General features: G+C 36.0%; 1 protein-coding gene across 1 annotated transcript in view; it reads left to right on the forward strand.

The window, feature by feature from the left end:
* Window positions 1-19,976, forward strand: part of ZNF804A (zinc finger protein 804A) — a 150,398-nt gene that overhangs the window by 111,557 nt on the left and 18,865 nt on the right. Inside the window, exon 2 of the mRNA XM_062579028.1 lies at window positions 3,379-3,522. Coding sequence (XP_062435012.1) covers window positions 3,379-3,522 — 144 coding nt within the window. The remainder of the gene's footprint in view (window positions 1-3,378; window positions 3,523-19,976) is intronic.

Raw genomic sequence — 19,976 nt, forward strand, 5'->3', positions numbered from 1 at the left:
CTTGATTGAGGGATCCAGCTAACTTTCTAGAATTATCTATGTGAAGTAGTAGTAGTAGTCCTGTAGTTTTCCTGCTTTCCCTTTTCTTTCACACAATGTGATCAGAAAGTCTAGTCTAGTTAGTTAAAAGTAGCACATCTGCAGATGAAGGTGACTCTTAATACAATTTGGCAGATGCTTGCAGTAGCATTTGCAGTGGCTTAAAGATTTGGGGGATGGAGGAGATGGATTTAGGGAAATAAAGCCAGCTGATGGATGTAATCACTTAACTAGAGATCGTTCATGTAAATTATGAAAGAGAGCTACAGTGAATTACAGCTGTAGGCTTTCAGATAATAAGCCTTTCAGGAAAAAAAATAATGAAACTAAGTCATAGTCAGTTTTCAGTTTCATAATACAAATTTCTTTTTGAACTTCCACTATGCTTTGCAAATCTTTTGATGAAATTGAGACTAAGCTTGATCTGATTTAGCTATTGTAACTGAATTTTGGCTACTGCTTTACTCCAGGAATATTCTTCTCCAATGAGTCTCTGGGTCACTGACAGTAATCCATTGCCTAGTATTATCAAGATCCAGCAACTATGATTTCTTACATTCAGTTTTTAGGCAGCTGTCTCTGATCAAAATTCATATAACTAGCTAAAGCCTCCTCTTCCAAGGTAGTGCTGCTCTTCACAATCAATAGAAATAATTTAATAGACGAAGAATCAGCAGTCTGTATTTTCATATTTGCATTCCCTATCCAACCTTGAAATTTGACTTTCCTCAGTTGCCAATGCTGTCCAGCAATGATAATTTATTTTTAATTCTTACTAAGCTCTGAGAATACCACAGCTGTAGGGAATCTCTCGAATTATACATTAAGTGTTTTTTAAGCACTAGTGAAAGGTATAGGTTACACAAGAATAGATCTGTCAGTAGAGCTGCAGATTCTTTTTCAGTAGTGGCTTTGATGCGGCTGGAAAGGGGATGAAGTTTTTTGTATGCGTGTGTGCAATAAAACAGCCTGGTGTCTTGGAAAGCCTGACCTTAAAAAAAAAATAAATAAAATATTTGGAGAGATGGTTCAGTATCATTTTTTCCACCAAATTAAAGTCTCAGCTGGTAGTTCTAAAGGATAACATGAAGAAACTATCCTTTTGGTGTTTTATGGTTGTTTAAAGTGCCAATAATGAAATTTTTTGTTAGAAAAAATCCTTTTGTTAGAAATTATTGGATGCAAATATATTACTAATGCAGATAGATGTCTTAACAGTCCACAATTAATAGTTAATGCCTTTTGTCCATGTTTAGATCATGAAGAGGATATCTCAACAGCTAGGTTGATTGACAGACATTGCTCCTACTGTGGAAACTGTGAACATACTTTGGAATATTCATATGCATCACACTAGTGATCATCTGCCACTGGCATTGCGTTCTGCCATACTCTGCAGAGTACTTTTTGGTTACTTTATCTCACGCTCACAGTTTCACAACTCAGACGAAGATTAGTAATTGGATAAGAAAATTCTCCTGCCAGCGAAATATTATGCAACAACAAATGATTTAGGTGATAAAGCAGTTCTATAAAAATGTTGGCTTAGTGCTCTGTGGTGATTTTAAAAAAATCCAAATGGTAAGAATTATTACAAAAATGTATAGGGAACAAAATGGAAAACACTAATATAGTACTGTATGGCACTCTCATATAGCTTTTCATCATGTCTTCTTTCCAGAGAGACAGATTATAATGCGAAAGGCTTTGGAGGCTGTGAAAAGGACAAGCAAAGATAATGAATGACTTGCATATGAGGAACGACTAAATAAAGTAGAATTATATAGTTTGGGGAGAGATACCTGACAGACAAGGTGGTGGGGATTTATATAATTATGAATGGCACAAAGGGAATAAAGAATGAAAGGTTATAGCCTCTTCCAATATAATGAAACTAGCAGAATGCAGGTTCAAAACAAATATGGTCCTTAGTAAAGGGTCACTCTGTCTTCATTGTGTAGAATAAAATTTTACATATATTCAAAAAGTTGATCTGATCCAGAAATGCCATTAATATGCTATTAAGGTTCAGATACTTCTAGTTTTTCAACATTTTGAAAATCTTGTCATTTAAAACTGGAAGGGGAGGGAATGGGTGGATTCCTCCCTCGTGCATGAATCTATGGTATTTACTAGCAGTCCTGTTGCAGTGAATTATATTTAAAGTACCAGTTTGAATATTGTTGTGTATATGACTATCATTCCTCTTTTTAAATAAAAATGATTGTTAAGAAGATGTAAAATTAGATAAAAATAAATTTTCCGTTTTAAACTCCTGCAATATACTTGAAAGTAAACAACCTTTAAAATTTGCTAGCAAATAGGCTTTTTTTTCTGCAAAATTAACTCAATTTTAGGTATGATGGTTATGAGATCATATTTTCATATTTTATCTTAATCTAATTGAACAAGGAAGAAAAGAGAAACAGGCATTACAGTCGGTTTCAGAGAGGCCACAATGATTCATATTTTTGAAATAAATAATAATAAATACACTCCTTTGGGTATATTGTTCTTAAACAATATTTATAGCAATTGGGATTTTAAGGTGTGATTCTATCTCAGACAGACTTCTCAAAAACAGGAGTCATTTCACTGAAGATAAATGTATTTAACTGGTGTTTAACTCAAGATGGCAGATCGTTTTCATGCTCTTTCGGAACATGCCATGTTATGGTCAATCTGTTCAGGAATATGGTAAATATTGCTTGCATATAATTTATAACTAAATAATAATCAAGGTTTTAATGCTTTTTTGCGAATGTATAGTAAACAGAGATATGTGTCTTTCCTTCTAATATTGGATGACAAGTAAAGCTATGAAAAACATTCACTAAATCTCTGCTATAAAAATGTTCAGTGTTTTTCATCTATATATGACATGGCATGATTTCTTTAATTTGTCTTCTTTTTAATAAGTATGATGCATTGTAAAAATCTGATAGCTAAATTTTTGGAGTTTGTCTATTTGCGCTCATTTTACTTAGGTGTGTTACCTACCAAATCTTTTGAGCTGTGGCTCTTTGGTATAAATTTACTTGAAAATAACCTTCAGTATAATAAATATTTGTATTTGGACAAAACCTGAGGAAATCCTTCTGTGGTGCAGCATCTGACAGAGCCCCTAAGGGAAGCTGTCAACTACATAGCAAATTGAAGTGTGCAAATCATGAGCCTCTCAGCAGATACAGTAAATATGTGCAGTGTAGCACAGCAAATATGTGAAGGCTTTTAGTTATGGAGGTGTGTAAATGTTTACAAATATGATTAACTACAGAGCACAAAATCCATTCCCAGCATCAGAGGGAAAACTAAAATAACTTTTTGCCTCCTCTCCAGGATTATGCTGAAAAGAAAAACACGATAGCAAAAGCTCTGGAAGATCTTAAAGCCAACTTCTACTGTGAACTCTGTGACAAGCAGTACTATAAACACCAGGAGTTTGACAATCACATTAACTCATATGATCATGCTCACAAACAGGTAAGAGGAATTACTATTTAAACATTCCAGATAGAATATTGAAATACGATCTGGTGTCCATATCCTTCAGGTTGGCTTGGACATCACAGATGTCAGTTGTGCCTAAATTTAAGGCTCAGAGACCCCAAATAAATACTTTTTTAAGAAACAAATCCTGAATGAAAATTTTTACAGCCAAAAATTCTGGGATGAAAAGAATGGAAAACACTCTAAGGGAAATGTGGAGAGTTTAATTGTGAAGAGGAACAAAATATTGTGAAATATGTAATGAAAAATGTAAATGCAAAAATCACTCTTTATCAGTTTAATTTAGCATATAAATACATACTGTGGTGTACCTAACAGATTACCGGGAAGCATTTGTTGCTGCAGGTGTAGGAAATTTGACAGAATCTTTGGTAAACTTTCTTTTGACACAGATACAATTCTGAAATAGGTTATAATTTTACTGAAATGCAATGAGGATAAAAATAACCTGAAGTAATGAAGTTTTTGGCTCAACTAACAATACGTGTACGCTTCAGAACCCTAGTATTTACATTTTTAGTATCACTACACCACCAAATTCTGCATCCTACTATTATGTTGCAAAAGTAGTGTTTCCATGTAAGAAGAGAGACAATGTGGTTGTCTTTCAAGACAATAGCATACCTGGACCATGTTGTAGGGTTGGAGTGGTCAGAACTACATAATTTAGAGGCAAAGACAATGCATCTTGACTTGAAGAAAGAGATACGTAATGATAAAATTATGCAGGAAGTTTACTTAGTCCACTTAGCTGGTGATTATTCTTTATTTTTCTTATCTAGTCAAATAAAACGGAGCTGTAACTACTAGCAAAACCATATGGTAGTGATTTCGGATTGATTGCTTTTCATTCTAATTGAATCTCCCCTTGCCCTGTCGTTCCATTTAGAGTGAAAGCAGATGTGCTGCTGCACATACACTTTACATCTATATTCTATAAGCTAATGATTTGCTTTTCTTTCCTTCAGCACTTTTTCTTGAAACACCTCTCTCTCTCTCTCTCTCTCTTTCTCTCTTTCTCTTTCTTGCTGATATACTTATTTAGCCCATGATTTACTCTAGTAGTTTTACGTTTTGTGTTGAGAGCTAGAGATGTGGATCTCATTAACAATAACATTCTTTATTGAAACTGGAAGAAAGATGTATTAGATGAGGAGTCATAGTCATGTTCATTGCATGCTATAGTTATTTATTGTGCTATTAACTATTTTTAGTTAAAATACAACTGGAAGTGCTTCTTCATGCTGGGCTTTATATCACATGCCAATATCTAGCTGATGGACATTAGCCAAAGGGAAGTGATGAGAAGAATTTTCCACATTTGAACTCTCTTAATGTTTTTTCTTGTTCTCCTAGCTGTGATTCTAGATATGATTCTACAGTAAATGTTAACCAGTTCCTGCATTTCTATAATTCTAAATTTAAATCTTCCATTTATTTATTTATTTATTTATTAACTCAGAAAGTGAACTGACCCTCGCTTGAGGAGCAAAGAGAAGCTGAGAAATAATAGTCAGTGGAATTGACACCATAAAAAGTGCTCCACTCAATAGAATGAGAACAAGCTGAGTCATCAGCATTCACAGGCTCTGACAGAATTTTGAAGCATTTTTAAATAATGAGAACCTGAAGACTGCGCTATTCATTTCTCTTTGTGTTCAGTATTGATGAAAAATGGATTTTGAAACTGAGGTCAGCTGTGAGACTGAACAGGGACTTGTGTTCAGTGGTTTGCGTAACTTCTTGTTTTTAAATAGCTTTAGATAAAAGATGCTGGACACTGCACCAGCATTTGAAGAAGCACAGCAGATTCTGCCTCCCTGTCTTTTGCGTGGGGCATGCGTGTGTGTGCGTTTGATCAAACAGTGGAGTGTTTCATACTCTTCCTCTGTAAGGCAACCACAAAGCTAACATCCTTGATAGGAAATTGAACAAAAGTTTCCAGTTTAACTCCATTTCTAGAACAAATTGTATGGATGCTTGTCTGAACAAAGTGGTATTTTTTTGTAAAACTACTGACAAATGAGACTACTGATTCCTGTATCTAAACTTAATTACAGATTTTCATTTTAACGTCTCATCAATTCAAAGATTGCTAGCACAGAAAATTTCCAGCATTAAAATCTTAGATTTTGTAATTATTTTACCCCTTTGAATGGGGAGCTTACTGGACGTCAGGGGTTGGTTGTGTTTTGATTTATTGTGTCATACATCTTCTGAACATCTGCTTTGACATAGTAGGAGGTCCTTCTGACTGGCCCCAGAAAAAAAAAGATAGGGCAAATCTTATTTTATTTTATCTGTTTTTTCCTAGGCTCTGAAAGTGTTCAGACCAATGTTTTATACTATCATGTGCCTCTATTAATGTGTTCTTGTTCCTAGCTTTGACAATATGGTTTGGAGAGTGATATCTTTAGCATTTATGAAATATTGCTGGAAAACTAACTTGAAAGCAGTCAGTGAAACTGGGAAAAAAAATCTTTTATCTTCTTTGAAAACCTAGACAAAAAAACTCCCAAAATACAATACAGTAATTTTTAAAAACTCAAGTGTTCCTAGCCCAGTTCAGCAAAGAGAGGATTCTAACTAAGGCACAATCAGCATCACTTAATATACTAGTACGAGAATAACTATTTGATTATGATGGTCTAAAAGCAAAAAATCCAGCTTTTGAGACCCACAACAGAACCCTGAAACATTTATGTGATTTTGTGCAGGTTCTTTCTTGCCTATTTTGGAAGCACAGGAGAAGCTGTCTAAAGTGCTGTATGCACGCAGGGGAAAACAAAGTCATGCCTGTGTTCCTAGAAACGCTGCAGCTTGATGAATGTGGCTGAGCATTAAGTGTAAAGCTCTGAACGACCTTTGTCTTTCAGAGTCGGTGAGTTGTACTGCCTTGTCACTGAAGAAGGCCAGATGACACAGCTAGGTCTCCTACCTCAGTCATTCCTCAAATCATTGCTGTTGTTATAAGAATTAAGTGATTTCATCCTTGAATTTGAAAGTGTCTCTCCCAATAACAGGACTTCTGATTAATCACCCAACATAACTGCAGTACACCCAAGCTTGATGTTATTTGCTCTCCCAGGAGCGCTCTTCCAAATCAAAAGAGAAAAAGAAGCTCTGATGAAAAATAAAATGAATAGTCCTAATTTATTTTCACCTAGACATGCACATACAATAAATTCAGTAAATTATAAATACGAAATTTTCTCTGTGAAATCAGAAGTCATTTCTTAAACTTTTTCTCTTTGGATAAAAGTCATCTCCTTGTTCTAAAAATGTATTTAAAACTGTGGAAATACTAAAGCCCAGATTATACAAACAGACTATATTAGCAGATATCCTCTTTTCCTATTCCAGCCATGGATTTCTCCTGTCTATATTTTTATCCTCGCTCCACATGTTTTTATTCTTTGCACGTTTTTGGAGATTACAGTCAAATTGGTTAGAAAAGACCTATCTGTAGCCAATTAGAAATCAGAACTTTGAATATGTTTATATGTTTGAATAAATATTTCATGGAATATGGGAGAAGAAAAAGAAGTGTTGATGTGGAAAGATATGCTTGGGCATAATAATAATAAAAGCATAATTTTACTAGGTTTTTTTTTAGCTGCTGTCAGGTATTTAGCATGAAGGTGAGAACAGTACAGCAGGAAGCACATTTTTTTGATGCCAATATTCTCAGCCAAGATAATTGTATGCTATCAGTTGTTCGATGTCTCTGTAATTTAAAAACAAAACAACAAATACTTGCAGTCATCGTTACAGCTTTAAAAAAATCTCATTGTAAATTTATTCCTCTTAAAAAAAAAAAAATCCTCTCCCTTCTACTTGGCACTACACATTTTTTCTTCTGCCAGTTGCTGTTCACAAAACATCCTTGTTGCATTAGTGAAAACTTGAAAGTTTTAAGGTGCAGCACTGCCTTCCTTTAAACAGCATTTTAAAACAAAGTTTATGACCCTGTAAATATATTTTTATCAGTATGTTTAGAACGCCTATGCAATTCATGTAGCCCTCTTAGGTGCTCATGGTTCTTACGATTGGTCGGACAGAAAAAACTTTGAAAACCTGAGAAAACCTGCTTGAAAGAATGACTCTAGTTTGTAGATTATTTACTATACTTCAGCAAGTTTGGGGAGATATGTGGCTGCCAGTGGAAGCAATATTCTGTTGAAATTTGATCTTACTACACCTCACTGCTTTTTCTTCTCTATAACTTCAAAAGACACAAAATACATAACAGAAATAGTAATTTTCCCCAACCTGGCAGTGTCTTTCTGGTTACCTTCGCAATCAGCTGAGAAGAGTGAAAAAACTCAACCTCATGGTGTTCTTTTGGGACAAAATGTGCAGAAGGTGTACCGCAAGGAATCTGCCCATCATGAGGAGATCAGTTGAGGACGTTGCAATGTATCTGCTCGCAATGAATTTGCTGCTGCTCTTCTAGCTTCAGATGGAGCCAAAGATTTTATATGTATTTGAAGGAGAATGCGACTTGTAGTGGGAGAACTATAAAAGCAGCTTTGCCCCTTAGTTGCTCTGTGTTTACATCGGTTTATGTTGGATTAAGAAGAACAGAATTTAAACAGATAAGAGCATGTATTGGAGTAGCTCTGTCCCCACACCTGGTTAAAGTGAAAGAAATTAACTATTTACTGGGAGCCAACAGTATTTTATGTTTTTTCAGGTCTGCTTTTTTTCAGGTCAGGTCAGGTCGCACTGATGCTACTTGATCAGAGTAAGATAAAGGCCAAAAATTGTCAGGCCACTGATAGTCACGACTACTGACCACAGTTCATCTCTTTTATCATCTTGGAAAACTGGCAACAATGATTCTCAAAAATTTGTATTGTTTGACATACTATAGAACAGTATGTCAAAAAAGATTTTATTCTAGTGAAGAATGAAAGCTTAAGAGCTTCAAAAATTTTCCCAAGATTTACTTCATGAGCAAAACCAAACTTAATGTTAAATTCTAGTGGGACATAGTTTGGGGGTGTTCAAAATAGGGGATTTCAGGAAGTACAATAATTAAACCCTTTATTTCTCAACTTGTAAATATAGCTCTTCATGTGGGTTAACTAGAGATGCTGAACAAATAAAATAAGAGTAAAGGAGATCACAGAGAACCAAGCTGATCCTGCATGGCATGCAGAGCAAGACAGTGTTGTTTTCACATATGTTCTGCTTTAACTGAGCTCTGCTTTGAACTGATTGAATTATTCTGGCTTGTGCGAGAGGACAGGCTGGAGGCAGAGCCTGAGGTTGGCAGCTCTTGACTGTCCTATACTCTGTCACCTGTTGGCAACCCTGGTGCACCTGAATGCTGTTTGAAAGAGCAGTACATTTTGTTGGACATTACTGCACACTGAGCCCTGCCAGAGGGGGATGTTTAAGATGACAGAATAGACAAGAAGGCTGTAGTGAGAACTTACGACCGTCAGAAGCCCTGAGAGTGATGAAATAAATCACATCTCCAAGCGTAATAATCTCGGATCACAAAAATGCCCGTATAAATACCTCAGTCCAGAACCAGTGCCCCTTTTGTGACTGAGGGGGTCAAAGCTGACCCTCTGCAGGAGTAGTGGGACAAACAAAAAAAGGCAGTTGTACTGACAGCTGTTTCATGTCTTCACTTGAAAAAAATATAATTCTGGTGCATGTTGTTGGATGTAACTTGTAGAAAACAGTTGGGAAGCTAACAGCATTATTTTTCCCATTCCTTGCAAGTGAAAATAATTTTTTGTGATAGCTTCCAGTACACTTTCTCTTCTTTATACTTAAATAACTTATCACTTTTCATGTCAGATATGCCAGGATTTTTGCAGTTAAATTTTCAGGAATAGAGAAATTTCATATTTTTTCCCTTACCTCAGTTTGTTCTAATGTTAAAAGAAAGCAGCATTTTTGTGTGTCCTTATGTGCATGTAATCTTAACTTTCCTGAATGTTAAGAAAGCATAGACTAGGATTTAAAAGTTATCATGTGAATTGAATCTTGTATAATTCTTTCTTACTTTAAATTTCATGGAATGTAACTTTACATCTTTTTATATATTTCTTTTTTTCGCCTAAGAAGATGGTTATCTGTTCAGCCCTTTTAAGTATTAAGTGACCACTAACTAATGTTCAACTGTATGTGTGCATATACATATATTTATATTTGTAGCTCACACACACATCCACAGAACAACCACCTTCTCTTCCAAGTAAACACTGTGCTATCACTGTATTTCAAATATTTTTCCCTGAATATTGCATTATTTAAGTCTTTTGTGTTTTTGCTTTTTTAAAGTAAAATCATGTAAGTTAAATTTTAAGCATTTATACTGACAATAACTGGTAAGTGTCATTATCTATTAATTATAACTCTTCATAGGAGCTGCTGGTAACATTGGAGAGGAACAGAATATTGTGATAGAATTTCTTCTTCCTTCAACACCATAAAAAAAAAAAAAAAAAAAAAAAATCTGTTCATGTCACTCAAAAGAGAAAGGCAAACTTACCAGCCTGGCAGGATAACGCTGGACCAGAAAGGAGGGGAGAAACAGAAATGAGGATCTCTGCTCTACTGAAATTTAAGAAAGTGTCCAAAGCATAAAGCTGGAGAGAAGTTTGCAAGTGAGAGTTCATTTTTGGTTGATATCTGTATGATTTGACTATCAATAGCAGTTATTTTGCTGTTGACACTGCCTCCCTTAGGTAGTTGTTCTGTTCTAAGTGAAACGGAAGCTCTGCCTCTGGCTCCTGAGGGCCTGGGGGAGTGCGATAGCTGGATGGCACCTTTGATGGCAGTGTAAGGCATAGCGCCTCCTGCGTGACAACAGAAATTCTTGTGTTTTGTGTCTCAAAAAACCTGTAAGTGGCATTTTTTAAAACTCCAGTGCTCATCTGCCACCTTTCAGTGGCAGATGGGATGTAATAATGCTCCTGACATACCCTTTACGAAGTGGTCCTTAAGTGCAAGCATGTAATTAATGAGAACTGGAAAGTTTCAGGAAAAAAGCGTAAATATCCTGCCTTTACATTAGGACACAAGCACGTTAAAAAGAGTTTTGTTGATCTCTGTTAATAATGTGCCTGCACAGGTATGCTGAAAATGGTAGCCTTTATTCTGCTTTACTGAAAGTATTTTAAAATTAAATAGTCTGTTACCTATGTATTAATAATTTAATTTATTTACAGAGAAACTTCATACCATTGCCTAAGTCAAAGAGAAAACTAAGATTTTTTTTCTAATAATTAGTTTGCCCATAAGTTTAATCCCGTTGATTATCACCAGTCTCACAGAGTGTTTACACACTCTCTAGTTCATAACATGTACCGATAGTTTAGATTAGGCTATTACTGAGTAAGACATAAATACTGTACAATGCAATTTGTTACCAACTAACATTCTGTTTCCCCATTGCGAAAGTAGCAGTGTAACTATGTTCCTATTTTATAATTATAACTGATCGGAAAGGTAACATTTTCTTTTTTTCCAGTGTAGGAAATTCTGTTCTATAGTAATATTTGATTATCTAATTAACTTATTTTTTTCCTGAAGAGGTGATTTTAGAACAAACATAATTACACTAGAAAAGTGTATCCAATCCCACCAGTAGTCTGCAAATGTAGTATTAACCCTATACACTTGTGCTTCAGATTCCACGAGGAACTGCCTCTTCAATGGAGTAGTAGTCAACTCCAAGCTTTTCTGAGTTTAGAAACTTGATATTTATGCAATTCTTTATTTTTCCTGTCTTCAGTTATTGCAACCTTCTCCATTCTGACCTTTCCAAAATCCAGCTCAGCCTCATAACCTGCTAGATCACTGGTTCAATACTTCTGTCCAAACAAAATGCACATTCAATTCAGCCACCCACTGGGCTAGTTTCACCACTTCCAGTGCATCCGCATTGGTGTTTTTGTTCAGATCAAATGTGCACTTTTGAATATCCCTATAGCCTCCGCTTGCCATGCTTCAGCTTTCATCATACATGTGCTTTGGTGTCTTCACGCTGTTTCACTCTAAGAACTTCTTTTGTACCATACTACTGGTCATGTAGCCTTAGACTCAGATTCCTGTCTACAGAGTGGCAAATACACCTTATTACTGCAAATCTGTAGGCCACTTCTACTTTGGGTTCCACATTGTGTCTTTACTCCTTTATTGTTATTTTCCAAGTCTAGATTGACCATGTTACTTCAATGGACACAGGGGAATAACTCAAAAAGGGAGGAATAACTTACAAGGACAACATAATTTACTTTAGTATGTCCTGTATATACTTCTCCCCAGTGTGTGTTTCTGCTGTTCTGTGTTTCACTGTTTTATTTAAAATTGTACTCATCAGTTTCAGTTCAGCTTTGTCTTTTAAAATCAAGGCACAAAACTTTATGCATGAAAATTAGCTGAACATAAGGCTAATTTTAAACTAAACTTTGCTCTATCAGTATTTATCAGGTTTCTGCAGTTTGGCCACCATGTTTATATAATAAAATACTTTTTTCCATTCAACACTAAGATGAGAACAGCCATAATAATTGGGATTTGAAGATAGGAAATGATATAATGTTCTAGAACACGATTCCTGAAACAGCATGCGGATTGCAGTGCATCTTTTGGCATGCAATATTTACTTTTCATATCAAACTTTTTAGATAGAGAGAAACAATTGAAAACTTGTGATATAGTTACAAGATCAAGATCAAATGATAGTTTACTTGTTGCATGATTTGTTACACTATTTGAGTGTTATACTATATACTACTATATAGTATAGTTATATGAGCAATTATTTGCAAAAAAATTTTCATTTTTATTCATTTATTTACAAAATCAATCTCAAGTTCTTATTAACATTGTTATGGTTGCCAAGTTCAACTAATCAACTGAATACATTTTCTGTAATTTTCAGAAATTCCAAATGCAGTTCCATTGCTGTCCTGAAAATAATCAAGTAGAATATAATTAGTCTTCTTTCAACTGTGTAACTAATGAATAATATCAAAAGCACTTTATTACTTCCATCATTTTGAGTTGTCGGTGGTTGTAGAGGAAAATTTTATTTATAATAAAGTTTTAAATTTTCTCCAAAGAAAGAGAAAACTAATATGTTGCTAGTAATATGTGAAATTCTGACCTCTCAAGATGAATCAAGAATAAATCAAGATGAAGTGAAAATAACACTATTTAATTTGTGAAAACAATTAAGTGATGTATGTGAATGACTAATGCTCTATACTTAATGCTGCAAAAACTTCCTTATAGTTTCGTGTTTGCTAGCAATAAAAAAAAGTTTTAGGATTTTTTTTCTCAGGAGCTCTGCTAGAACTATATTATGTGCTCTACTGTATGTACATGCTGTTTTATACGTGAGACTTCCTTGGGAAGAACTCATCAACTTATTCAGTGCAAACAGTAAGTCATACGGTAATTACTGCATTCTTTGCTGATCCATGCAAAATCAGTGCTTCATTCATTTCAGGAAGAGCTTGTTCTCATTAAAGCTGTGATTCTGACCTGTTGGTGGAACATGCCATTACAATCAGTTTTGCCTTTTGTGAGGAGATGTAGCTTGATAAACAAAATATATGCAAGCAATACTTGGTTTCAACCCGATAACGGTCCCTATTCAGTCTGCACACTGTGTACAGTCGGGCGTTGGAACCAGGATATTGTGCTCTGTGGAGCCAGTATTTAACTTGTAGTAAATATATGGAAAGGTTATATGCCTAAATCAGGTGCCTGTAGCTGTAATCTATTTAGGCAGACTAATGGTATTCTAGAAATTATAATTCCTGTTATTATTATTATTTTAATTGCAGTTCAGTAGCAGCTTATACAGAGAAGTCAAGTTCCTAAAATACTCTAGGAATGTTCAGCAGAGTCTAAATTATGAACACAAATACTTATTTATCTTGTTTTTTTTTCCAGTTGCATGCTATGCAGTCTTGGAAAAAATTAACTGGAGAGCCTTTTTCTTGTGGCTTTGGGGGTTTGAGCCTCTGAGGTAGTAGGTGTTTTTTTTTTTTTTTAATTAACACTACAGTTACAGCTGTCCTGCAGAGATCTGAGTGACTCACTGAGTTAAGATTTCCCCACCCTCATGCAGCAAATGAATGAAATAAGAAAGCCCTTTAAATAAGGGCTCCATGGGCATTTCAGGGAACGGATTAAATAAGCAGGGATGGGGTTTGTTTTGAACTCCATTGGCAGACCCTGCCCAAACAGACAATAGCTCTTCTGTAAGATTTCCAGAGTCAGTGGAAAGGAAGGCTAGCAGTGTGGCTCTCCCTTCAGTCTTAGTTGTATTTTGGGTTCAGCCTGGTCCTTTCCTTCATTTCAAGGACACCATATGCCATTATTCCAGTAGTATCCCCTGGTTTCTCACTGTGCTTTCGCCTGTGCTTTCTTCATGACAAACATCCTTATGACAAACTTGAATTATTCTGTAAAGAACCTTTCAATTTCTTCTGAAGTCCCCATGTGTGATAGAAGAGTAGTGATTCAGCACCAAGTAGTTGAAAATGTTAGTATCTTTTGGTTGAATTGGTTTTTTAAGACATTCAGTCATCAAAAGACAGTATAAATACAACCAATTTTTCTGACTGTACCTCTCTCTTGGAGGCAACCTTCTCTTTCCTTATACTGTATGTTACAGCAGCACATTGCGTCATCTTTTAAACTAGAACTGACAGAGGCCTCTGGCAGTACAGTAATATAAATAAATAATATTAATTCAAATTCATTCATGATTAATGCTGCTACTTTTAAAATGCCTGGCTTCTCTGATACGGCTAACAGCTGTCATCTTGATATGTTAATGCTACCCAAATTTAACAAAAAAAGTTAGTTCTGCATGTGTAACCCACCTTCCCCTTTCTGGTACTGAGAATCGATGAAATTTATAAAATCTAATAAAAAAATCTACTAAATGATAAACCCCACCTTTTGGACCACCTCTTCTGTATATTCTTGTGCAGCTATTAAATGCTTGCTTGCACTGGCATGTGCATATTCACATCTGGTACAGGATCTCATTGTGTTTTATCATTTATAACTACATAGAAATCTATCTATCTACAAATTGCTTGTGATCAAAGAGAGGAACAGAGCCTGGCACTTACAAAAGGAGCATGGAAGAGAAGAGTTATACCGGTATCAGAGGTTAAAGGCCTTTGACACAGATTTTCTCAAAGATCAGTTCTTCCCCCCACTACCTTTGTGCCGGTGCCTCTCCTACTGCTGCGATTGCTCCTCTCCTGACCTCTAAGACAAGCAGCTCCCCGCTGGCCAGTACAGCTTTGGTGGTGGCACACCTATAACGATGGAGCTGCGCACTGGAAAGCAGGGCACTTGCTTAAGTTTATTGGAAGTCTTTCTCTCGTAGACAAAAGATGTTGTATGAGACAGGGCTATCGCTAGGCTTGATAAAGAATGGAAGAGTATATTTTTTCTAAAATGGATTCACACAGATGGAACAAATTGCAAAAAGATAAAATAACTAAATGAAGCATTAAAATGATAGCTATCAAACTCATCCTTTGCTGTGTTCACTCCACTTTGCAAAGCAGCCATTAAACTAACATGAATGATTCTCTTTTTATTCTGTTTTGTAAGACAGAAGTTGCTGCCACCTCTCCTCCTGTCTCTTCTGTTCTTTTTGTAGTCCTACTTCTCTGTCCCAGCAGGAGCCTTTTCTTCTATGTCATCTCAAAACTTATTTCTTGCTTAATGAATCTCTTTTTTACTTTCTTTGGATGCTGATACAACATGTGCTACTGATGTGGATTACTTCATTTTCTTCCCCCATTCCTATCCATAGCTATAGGCTTAGAGAGAGGCTATATAAGCTAACGAATGCCACAATTAGTATTTTCCTGACATCAGCCTGCTATATAAGGATGGTTAAGTGTTATGCATAGTATAATATACTGAAAATACCATCTTAAGCAAATTACTATTTTCTGGTTTCAGCATTATATATGACCGAAGAAGAACATGTTTGGCTCCTAATCTATCATGTCTGCTTTGTCTATAAAGGTTGCAGCTGGCTCATTGAGCACTTTGTGTTTGCTCTGGATAGTGAAAGCTCTATCTTGAGTTACTCCTTGGCAACCAATATTATTGACGTGGTAAAGTTCAAATGACCAGATCCAGTATAACTGAGTTCAACTCAGAGCTGGAAGAACAAAGAAAGTTTGTCAAGTGCAAGCTTTTTGTTTTTATTTATTTATTAAAAAAAAAAAAAAGAAAAGGAAGAGGAAAAGGAAAAAAGGATGACTAGAGAGAGTATTTCCAAAGAGATTTTTGTTGGTGTTGTTCAGATGCTTCAAAGTAGTTCGGGCCTGAAGCAGAGGTTCATCTACCACACTTCAGAATTCCTGCAAGGCATATACTATTCCCAGGCTGATTTTAGGATCCTTTAATTTTAATCAAAAATAATTCCCTGAACTTCTGAGTGAGCAGTGGCAGTCCACGCAGAACTCTCAAGCTCCTAACAACTGGAAAACAGAATTTGCAATTGGGAATCCTGGGCAGTCTTAAAATGACAGGTATGAATAACCTCATTTATGATGATGACATGGGGGGTTATTTTAAATACGATGGATAACAACTTAAGTGATAGATAGTCTTTTCCAAATGATGCCTGCAACTCTACTGCTATTGTATTTTCTTTTCAAGTAGCCTGTTGTAACAAAATACTGTTCTAGTATTTTGCTTTTGCTCTGTACACCTGTCTGGCTATAACCAAGAGAAAGATTACATAGCAAATGACTCATCTCTCTGACTTGATTGACAAGAAGATCAACAGGGCAAAAATAATGTCAAATCATTTTCCCCAAGCAATGGTGAGGAGAAAGATTATTTTCTAAAAAGTGCTGGGTTTGGAAGTTTCTTCTTCTTTCAGTGTAAGGATTTAAGTAAAAATTCAAGGTTTATGGCCCCTTTGAGTACAGCTTCACTACCTGCTCATCATACAATGCAGATCCATCACTGGAAAGGGGCTTCTGTGCATTCATCTATGGATATGCACGGAGGGGTTTGATTCCTTTGCAAATCCCTTGAGTTGCCATGTGAAGGGGAATATTTGATCTGTGGCATGTAATTCATCCATAAGTAGGTGAGATTAACAGGGTTTAGTAGTAGTCCATATCACTTTTTTTGGTCCACAGCAGAGGACTATAATATTCTACAGATGAGTAAAACTCTGTTCTTAATCATTGTTCTTATTTTTAAAGTAGAAGGAAAAAAGTGGAAGTATGATTTTGAGCTCAGTTAGCTCTTGGGGCAAGTCTCACACAAGCAAGATCATGGTTCTGTATGCTGTGCAAGTTTGGAATTTAATGGGGAGCTGGAAACAGAAGAATAGGGCAGCCTGTGAGTTCACTAAGTGGCGTGATACCTTGCCTGACCTTGCACTTATGGAAGGAAGGGCTCATCTGCCTGAGGGAAGGGGCAGCTGGAATGCAGAAATGTGCTCAATTCCGTGCAGCGATAGACGTTCTGAATAGGTCCCTCTCATTTCCCAGTCAGGTAGCCTGCTGGGCTGAAGAATATAAAGAAGGGGTATGGCATGCTCTCCTGAGCGCTTCATTTCAAGCGCTTGTTCGTATATGTGTGTTTTGGAAAAACAAAAGCATTGTTTGTAAAAAAAAAAAAAAAAAAAAAAAAAAAAAAAAAATAATAATAATAATAATAATAATACTTCTGGGAGCACAGATGATTTCTGCAAAGTAAACTTCTTCATAAACTGCTAAGGAGAATATTTTCTTGTACATTTATAACTGCTGTAAAATTGCCTGAAATATGAAATAATGATAGTGTGTTTTCTACCATGACAGAGACTGTAAAAGGTTTTGGCCTTTAGTACACTTTAATGGGTGCTCTAGAAACAGCTATAGAGGAACTGACACTTTCATTTATTAATTTGTAATTGTCTAAAACAAATCCTGCTTTTTTCCCTCCCAGTAGACTGAAGTCTAGTATATGTTAATTGTTCTGGCATTTCTCCTGTCTTGACACCTTGACAGCTCTTGCCAACTTCTAAAAGTTATTCTGTTATGAAAATTGTACCTCTACTGGTTATTCTCCCATAATGGCCTTGTCACTCTTTCTTTTTTCTTTTTATTCTTACATTAACGTTCACACTCATAGTGTTGCCCCCTGAGAGGAGCATGTTCTCTAATGCCTAGTGGTAGGTCAGCAATCCCTGTTTCAGAAAGAAAGTAAAAATTAAACCCAGCCTTTTACTTTGCAAGTGTCTGCCTAGGGCTCTTGTTTTGCTAAGGCCCAGGTAGGTATTTTCTGTTCATTAAAGAAATGAGGTTGTACAGTAAACTGATTTATTTACTATACCACCCAGTGGTCTCATATCATCAAATCTCACACTGTGTAGGATTAGAGCAACTCATATTTTTTTTTTTTTTTTTTCAAAAAAGGCTGCTAATTAACATCCGTGTGCTACAGACCATAATGGTACTTCAAGAGGTGGCATGTTCTCCTTTGAGTCAGTACTGGAGCAATATAATTGTGATGCTGGAGTTGCTGCCTCTAAGACATAAAATCCAGACCTTGACCACTGTGATAATTAAAGTTCCAAGGCTGCTTTCTTAGGAGCAAGGATGTTAACTCCAGTGCACTGGCCAAATTCCAGTCAGGTAATTAGATTCTATTACATGAATCCCCCCTGCAGCTTCAGCTGATTATAGTATCTTCTTCCCTCCCCTTGCTAGCTGCTACATATAATTGGTGTGCGCTGTCAAATAGCTGCCATGTTCATTATCAGCAGTGGTTGTATTTCATTGATGAACGGAGTGATACAGATGTACTCCTCAATGCCAGCACTTGGAAAAGAAATTGTTACACTGTAAAATTCTTTGATATTGCAAAGATAGATTTGAGGTGAGTAAAAATAGTACTTTTCATATTTGAGTATTTCAGTTGCTAGAAATCACTAGTTTCTGCATTTGAGTTGCATGTCAGTAGATGAACAGTGTGATTACCCTGGCACTAATCAGACCAAATTGAGGATAATGGAAGTTAAATTCAAAATTTTACTTCCACTTGCTGAAACTACAGTTGCAGGAAGTTATTTGGGAGAAGTTGTTTTTTTTGTCTTTTTTGGTGACTACTCTGACATGCTTTAGAATCTAAGTTTCAAAAATCTTTCTCTCTCTGACCTTGAAGATGGTGAAGTTGCACAAAGGTGGGGAACCCACAATATCTGTGACAGGCATGTAAATTGTTCTTCTTCAAGCAGTTGTTGACTCTGAAGTCTAATAATCTCAGATAAAATGGCAGCATAATTAATTGTTTCACTCTGTTCAGAATCTTCAAGAGCAAAAAGCAAACTTATCAAAGTCTGCTATAATTAGAGATTTATTTTCAGGTTCCCATTGGGATGAGCCTGGAAAATCAAGCTGCCACCTCTGTCTCCTCAAAGAGCAGGGAATATAGAAAGAATAGTTCTTGGAAGAAATAATTGTCACCCCAGGCTCTGCCATTACCGTTAAGATTAAGAGTGAGAAAACTGAAGATATTTCCATCATAAACCAATTCAGAGAGCTGTTACAGAAGATGAGAAATTGTTCAGGAATTGTACAAAGGAAGGATCAACTCATTTAAATGTGAAGGGGAACAGTCATCAAGTGAAGGGCAATCCTGCCTTTCAAGCATTTTAGAATCTTTGAAAGTATCAATAAACACAAAGAGGTGATATCTGGCTAATACAGTCTATTTGGGTTTCCAGAAGGCTTTTGACAGACTTTCTGGTGAAAAGCTTTAAGGAACTAAACAGCCATGAGAAAAGAGGAAAAATATTGGAATGAACATCTCAGTGATTAAAGGACAAGAAAGAGAGGATACCATCACTACATACCCTCACGAACGTGTGGCATTTTGTTTAACATACTCATCCATGGCCTGAGAAAGGGTGAGCAGTGGAGAAACAAAGCCTGCTACTGCATGTAGTTGCTCAAGAGAGTAAGAAGAAGGGCTCACTGAGAAGGCTGGATAGTCATTATTTTTCCGGTAAGAACTGCAGTCATCAAATGAAATTAATGAACTAGCTTCAAAGCAAAGGAGGTGGTTCCATAGGCAATGCATATAAAGCACTTTTACTTCGATGCCCAAATATAATATAAATACTAAAAAGTCATTGTTTTGAAGTGAAGCTTTGGAGAAGAGCTCTGCTGGCAGTTACTGAAGTCACAAAAATCTTAGGAAATACCCTGAGCTAAAAATAGCTGGGTCTAGAAGAGTAGAAGGGAAGATTTCATACATGCATACTTTCATTCATACATACATACATACATACAAACATACTGGATTCTTGAAGCATCTCCTAATGTCACCTGTTAAAAGACAGAATGTTGGACTCAAGGGGCCCAATTCTGCATCTTTTCAGCCGCTCTTCTATGTTACAGCAA

This window comes from Rhea pennata, chromosome 6, assembly GCF_028389875.1.
Source record: "Rhea pennata isolate bPtePen1 chromosome 6, bPtePen1.pri, whole genome shotgun sequence".
Lineage (NCBI taxonomy): Eukaryota > Metazoa > Chordata > Aves > Rheiformes > Rheidae > Rhea > Rhea pennata.